The 6,961-nt window shown below is 33.6% G+C and overlaps 2 protein-coding genes across 3 annotated transcripts in view; one reads left to right on the forward strand and one right to left on the reverse strand.

Moving 5' to 3' along the window:
* The first annotated feature begins 37 nt into the window (after nucleotides 1-37).
* Nucleotides 38-1,322, forward strand: LOC107021562 (hydroxyproline-rich systemin). The gene is made up of 2 exons (XM_015222250.2): nucleotides 38-187; nucleotides 701-1,322. The coding sequence occupies exons 1-2, from the start codon at nucleotides 103-105 to the stop codon at nucleotides 1,063-1,065; spliced, it is 450 nt and encodes a 149-aa protein (XP_015077736.1). The 5' UTR covers nucleotides 38-102; the 3' UTR covers nucleotides 1,066-1,322.
* Nucleotides 1,323-4,913: 3,591 nt separating this feature from the next.
* LOC107021199 overlaps nucleotides 4,914-6,961 on the reverse strand; it is a 5,359-nt gene continuing 3,311 nt past the window's right edge. For both annotated transcript variants that reach the window (XM_015221809.2, XM_015221808.2), the window contains exons 5-6: nucleotides 6,186-6,493; nucleotides 4,914-5,709 (exon numbers count right to left, since the gene is read on the reverse strand). In XM_015221809.2, coding sequence (XP_015077295.1) covers nucleotides 5,123-5,709; nucleotides 6,186-6,493 — 895 coding nt within the window. In that variant the 3' untranslated portion in view covers nucleotides 4,914-5,122. The remainder of the gene's footprint in view (nucleotides 5,710-6,185; nucleotides 6,494-6,961) is intronic.

Here is a 6,961-nt window from a genome sequence, read left to right on the forward strand (position 1 = left end):
TAACTTTTTTTTACTTTTGTTTTTTTTTTGTCTATAAATGGAGACATGAAATAGAGGTTTTCTTTAAGGAACAAATAAGAAAAAAAATCATCAGTAGCTAAAATGATCCTCTTCTTCAGAGCTTTCTTTCTTATAATAATTATCAGCTTTCTCATTTTCGTAGGAGCTCAAGCAAGAACTTTACTAGGTACCTACTACTAATTTAATTTAATTTAATTGTTCTTTAGTTACCTATTCTATTATATTTACTTAAACATTAGTATTCATTAATTATTCTTTTTAGTTAATCCACTTGAAAATTAATGTTATGGTGGGCTGCATGGATGAGAAAGTAATTAATATAAATTCATAACGTTGTAATTAGAAGATAATATGCCACTTTTTTTATGAAACACTTCTTTTCTCATACTTATATATATGATTTGAGCTAAAATTAATCTACATCTACTTGAGGGAATTAATCAATCTTATCTATATAATCTCTTTCAGTTCGGTGCACCAAGCATTCATTATTAGCACGGTTTCAAAAAATCTCATTTCAAAGAGTGTGACATAAACAATCTGTCTTAATATAGCATTAGAGATTGTTTCATTTATCTTATAGGTCACGCAGAGACAACCTTAGCGTTGCGTGTTCCCTTTCTATTACTCTAATTAACTTTGACAAGTTAATAATAATGTTGCTTACTTGGTTGATCAGGAAATTACCATGATGATGAGATGCTGATAGAGTTGAAGTTGGAAAGTGGTAATTATGGAAGGACACCATATAAAACACCTCCACCACCAACATCATCTTCACCAACACATCAAGAAATAGTTAATGGAAGACATGATAGTGTATTACCACCTCCTTCTCCCAAGACTGATCCAATTATTGGTCAACTCACAACAATTAGTACTACTCCTCATCATGACGACACCGTCGCGGCGGCGCTCATAATCGCTGTTGGTGGGAGGCACGATCATGTAGCCTCACCACCACCACCAAAGCCACAAGATGAGCAAAGGCAGATCATTATCACATCCTCTTCTTCTACTTTGCCTCTTCAAGCTTCCTATTAAGCTAGCATCGGGACTTTATAATATAATATAAGTTCACTACTAAGTGTAGTATTTTTTATTTTATGTTATAAAGTAGCTACATGTATAACCTGGTTTTAGTTCACTTGATGAGTTAATTAACTCAAGAATAATATGTGTAATAGACGTATTGTAATGGAGTATTAACAACGTATGTACGTAGTAAATGAATTTGAGGGAGTGATATGTGGTTTTTAACTTATTAATTAATAAAATAATGCACTATTGTTATCAAACCAGAATTTATATTTATTTCTTTTTGAGATCGATGTTTATTCATGGCTTGGTAAATTTAATACATACTCCTTTGTCTCAAATCTACGTGCGCAACACTATTTGATTTGATACAAAATTTAGAAAAAATTAAAAAGTATTGAAATATGTGGTTTAAAATGGTATTCTTTGGATCATTTATAGTGCGATTATTAATCATTTTCATGCCGGGTAAATGAGATTATTAAAAATTAAATTGTTTTCAATTATAAAAAATTGTCATTCTTTTCAAACGGATTAACGACAATTGCATTTAGAGTCATTAAAGACTTGAGTAGAGTAGTTAAGTTGCATTTATATAAAGCGTCCTAAGTCCTAATGTACTAATTAAAAATGTGTTATTTCGATCCTCCCATTGATCAATTTTAATAAAATTTATAATATTCTACTTAACAGTATACATCAAATCAGTTCCGTTAAATTTTGATATATTCTACTTAGATTATTAGTAGTACACATTAGATTACACTATCTAAGTTTTGTTGTGAATTTGAACCTAAATTATTCAAGTTTTTAAAGGTAAATTTTGCATATTTAGAGAGTACATAGAAGTGAATAATTCAAAATATTGAGGGACACATGTATATCTTTATTTGTCTATTATATTATTTTGGAATGTCCAATTAATATTTGTCCAATTTATAAAACTAATAAATAATTTATCATTTTATTTTTATTTTATTGCTATTAAATATTATTATTTATTTTCCAATGTTTAGATGACTGATATTATATTAGGGTTATTTGATAAAATTATCCGTATCAATTCATTGTGTCAAATCAATAGCGGACGGAAGTAAGTTTTTTGTACAATTATTTAAGTAAATTGGATGTGCTCAACAGGCAATTCAGTGAAAACCAAAATTTAAAGACAACACATTCGGCCCCTACTTGGTCTAGCAAATCACAACATATGGGGCACCTTTAGAAAAAGTGATACTTTTGATATTTGATTTATTAATAAACTTTAGTTAGCTTTACGAAAATACTTTAATCTATATTATATGTAACAAATTTAGTCATTTTCTTGTTTTGTTTCAACACTTAAAAACAAAATTAAAGTGAAGTAATAGATTAAAGATGGAAATTTTTTTTTATCTTTAATATATAACTTTAATTAGATATGACTTGTCCTCAATTATTGTAGGCATCAAACATATCATCATTCATTTGTGTGATCACATTACATATATACTGTTTGCTTTATAATTTAGGTGAGTACGTGTTGAAAATTGTGGATATTTATATTACAACTAGTAGTAAAAAGATGTATAAATATTCAAATGAGACAAGGATCGGAACAATTAGTAAAGAAAAATACAAGACTTTGACTCCTTACATCTTAATTTTTTGAGCATGGCCAAGTCAATGCTTTAATTTAAGAAATGGTTTGAATGAAGTTTAAATCATTTCACACTACACACCTACTCTTTCTTTATTTTTCACTAATCATTCGAGCTTATTTGCATATCTCAATTAATTTTACAAGATACTTTCTACCTTTTACTAATATAAGTATTAAAGTTATCTGTTCATCATAACTCAAATAGATGAGATTAAAGAAATCATTCAATACTTCTTGTATCTGGTAGATTTAAACTCGAGACCTCTCTCCATAATAACTCAGATAGATGAGATTAAAGAAATCATTCAATAATTCTTGTATCTGGTAGATTTAAACTCGAGACCTCTCTCCATCATAACTCAGATAGATGGGATTAAAGAAATCATTCAATACTTCTTGTATCTGTTAGATTTAAACTCGAGACCTCATGAATGTGAACCTAAAACTACTCTTTTGAGTTTTGACCAATACCTACTCCCTTCAAAACAACATCTATAAATACTCCTTTGTACTATGCTCTAGTACTTGACCCATAACTAACTCAATGTAGTAGTGTGTTATTACTAATATTGAGAAACATGCAAATAATCACTATTTGTACATTCATTCTCATGACAACATTCTTTTGTTTCCAACAAAGAAGTGAAGCTAGAATTTTAGCAAGTCATGATGATGATCATACAATCAATACACAAAACCTCGTGACAAAGAAAGTAATTGAAAGGCCATCAATTTCATCTCCACCACCACCTAAACCATCACCAAATTCCAAGCAAATTTCTACTTATGATTTTGCTAATAACAATGAATTGGCTGTCTATTATTGGGATGCTCCCAACAAAGGAAATAGTTTAGGAAGAAGTTCAAAGTCCCCTCCACCACCTCCACGGCCAGCCCCATCCACTGGCCAATTGTTTTCATCTTGAAAACCAGGGCTACTTTTTCAAATCGCGGGTGCTGCTACAACTAATTGGTTCGAATTTGAAGATAGCATACATGCATGTTAAGATTAATTAAGCTAGCTAGTTGCGAAACATGAGTATGATAATGGAATTTTATTTGATTAATTTGTACGTGCTTGATCAAGTAAAATATATTACTACAAAAACGTGACAACACTGTAATATAATTCACTATGATTTCCCTTTGACACTCTAATACATGAATGTCTTAAATTACTCCTTTTGTCCCTTTTTAGGTTGTAGTATTTTCCTTGAGCAATCATAAATATGTAGTATTTGTTTTTTGTTAAGTTACCTCGATTTTTCTTCAATAAATGTGCAATCTATTCAAAACTTGACTGATAGAGTAGTTTAGTTTTTAACGAACTTTTGCTCTATTAGGCATAAGTTCAGTTGCAAAAATTAAAGATCAATTCATTTTAAGGTCATCGGTGCTTTTTTTTTTTTTTTGGAGGGGGGGGGCATAGGTGCACTTATAATTTTCCTTTCATGATCAAGTTTGTTTCCTTTAGTTTATGGTTCATGGATATTCTTTCGGTTAGATAATTGATAAATGGTTAGATGTTTAAAAATATTCTGACTAGGTATTGCTACCTTGTCAATATATACATACTGCTTTGAAAAGTAACTTCTCATGGTTCAGTGAATGAGTCTGCTTCTCCTTTAACTATAGGTTTCAGGTTCAAATTTTGAATATGAAAAAATCCTTTGATAGAGAGTGTTTTCCTTATCCGGAAAAGAACCCTAATTTGTCAAACTCCGATATAGGTACAGGAGGAACACAAAAAATTCAAATGTCTAACGTGGTTGACATTTGACTATGAATATTTAGTTCATACTGGGTCTAATAAGTTGACTGATTCCACTTGCGTAACAGTATAATCTTGACTCGATTCGACATCCTATGGTCAACATGCAATGTCAGTCTCTATAACCTAGTGGGTTATTGGATTTCATTTTATTTTTGTTAGGACCACTTCGAGTGTACATCAAGGATTCGTTTTGGTCGGAAAACAAGTTATCCCAAGATTGATAATTCGTCTTCAATGAGACAAAAATTAAACTACAATCCCAGAATAACTAATACCAGAATAAACTACAGGGCATCTCAAAATCGCTTCGGTTTTTTCTCGTGCACGTTAAAATTTTGTCCTGTGTGGTCTAATTCTCATGTTTCATCCTGCGTTCACTGGGCAAGATCTGAATATCATGTTCACTGTAACTTTATACTACGCAAAATAATGCAGTAGTGACAAGCAGGAACGCATTGGAAAACTTCCACAGCACTAAGTTTTGTACAAACGCACGAAAACAGTCTAATTCTATCCATGAACAATGATGCATCAAAGTTTCAAGTCCTAAACTGGACAGTACTGTTGCTAACATAGCTTTTCAATATATACAAGAGAAACTACAGCCATCCTTTGCGATGGTTACCTGATGTAGACTTGAGCTAAGACTATCTAGCCTGGTTACCTGCAGAATCATCGCATAAGAACAAAAAGTGGGGCAGTGATGCTATCCTAGGAAGATTCAGCAACAGATCACCGACAGAGTCCTTCCTTGACATTGTTGAAGTCGGCTTGCAACTAGAGAGATCAGCTGATTCATCCTCTGGCATAGAAGAATCTTCTACATCTTTTCTTCCAAGCGGTGCGGTGGGAATGAAATTTATTTCATTAACTCTTCTTTCATCCGACACATCACCACAGTTCTCACTCGCTTGAGCTGTTGCAGGATCCTTTTGGAGGAGGCAGCACAGAGAATTAACCCTTGACATAAGAGATTTCTCATCTGATGATGACACATTTTGAGTGTCACTAAGCAAGGATTGGGAGATCTCTTCCAGGATTTCCGACCTTGGTCGTTCATCACTGGCAAGGTTGATGACTTTAAGTGTCGTCTGCTCTGATACACGTTGCTCAAGCTGGCTCACTAAATCACTCATTGACACGGAGGGATGTATTCCAGACACTCTGAGTTGATTGAGGTTACTGAGCCCTTTCCGTTGCTCCACTTCCCTACTTCCCATATCATCACTCGCCCCTGTATCAATAACAGCATGTTGAAAGTGAAGTTACAGCAAAATAAAAACAAATCCAAGAGAAACAGCACAGTAACGAGAACAATACACATTCAGATAGCAATATAGAAGCCAATCCTGATCACTTAGAATAGGCCATAGAATGGTTGAGACCAATATACTTCAACACAGGATAACATGTCCATAACCCAATTCTGCAATATGGTCAAATTCCTCTTTTTGAACAGAGAAAACCCCCTCAATGTGGATCATGTTCAAGAAACACACAACTGTAACACCAAGACATGACTGCAATAAAATCAAGGGAATGGGTAGCGAACTTCCTCTCACTCTTTGAAAAGAAAATGACGATCAATTTGTCATTTTTTCAAAAAGGTGGGGGATAAGGGATGATCATCAACATCTTCAAAGACATACTCACCATACAACTCAATTCAAGAAAACTTAAATGCACTTCTCAGATAAAATACATAATTACCTGATCTTGGGGATGGCTTTTCTTGGTGAATACATTCCAAAGGTCTAGGATCTTGCTTACTTTTGGAGGAACACTGAGCTCCAGAAGGTGAAGTATAGTCAATAAAATTCGGACTCCCTTCATTATTCAGATCAAATTCACGGTCCCTTTCATGTGTGTCTTCAAAACCTGACATCTGGGATTCAAAATAAGGAGAATCTAGAGTTATCTCTGCTTGTTGACTCAGAAAGTTGAGACGAGGATCACATTGCACAAGCTTTTCAATATGCTTTCCCAACAATCCATGCGGACACTCTAAGTAATGTCGCCTACAACCAAAGAAAATTTGAAGAGTTTTTACATCAAAACTGAACCACATTAAGACAAGCAAGGAAATCCTAGAAATTGTAAACAGACCAAACACACCCTACAACCAGCAGAACTTAAAAACCCAACAGACTTGCAATCACTATAATACAATATAAAAGCTACTATAGGTGCAACATGCTTCAAAAATTAGCTTCTTACAACAGATTAAACTGAAATTGGGAAATTTAGTTGGGCATTTTAGATTCAAAGCTGCATCTACTGAGATATTCCATCCGGTTGCAACACTAAAATGCTCTTTCAGAACTGCATTAGGCCACACGGAGAATCATTAAGTAGAATAGCAACGGGGAAAGGCAGGGAGGTTGCCACGCAGGTTCAGCATTCACCCGAAAGACTTTAACCCATGCGCACCGCTCCGCATAGAAAACTTTCTATTTCAAACCTGTCCCTCCCCCTACCCCCCCCCC

Source organism: Solanum pennellii, chromosome 6, assembly GCF_001406875.1.
Source record: "Solanum pennellii chromosome 6, SPENNV200".
Lineage (NCBI taxonomy): Eukaryota > Viridiplantae > Streptophyta > Magnoliopsida > Solanales > Solanaceae > Solanum > Solanum pennellii.

What these genes read in the sequence shown, in the direction of transcription:
- LOC107021562 (XM_015222250.2), top strand. Translation starts at nt 103, where the DNA reads ATGATCCTCTTCTTCAGAGCTTTCTTTCTTATAATAATTATCAGCTTT. An exon ending in TCAAGCAAGAACTTTACTAG is followed by an intron (nt 188 to 700) that starts GTACCTACTACT and finishes TTGGTTGATCAG; the next exon opens with GAAATTACCATGATGATGAG.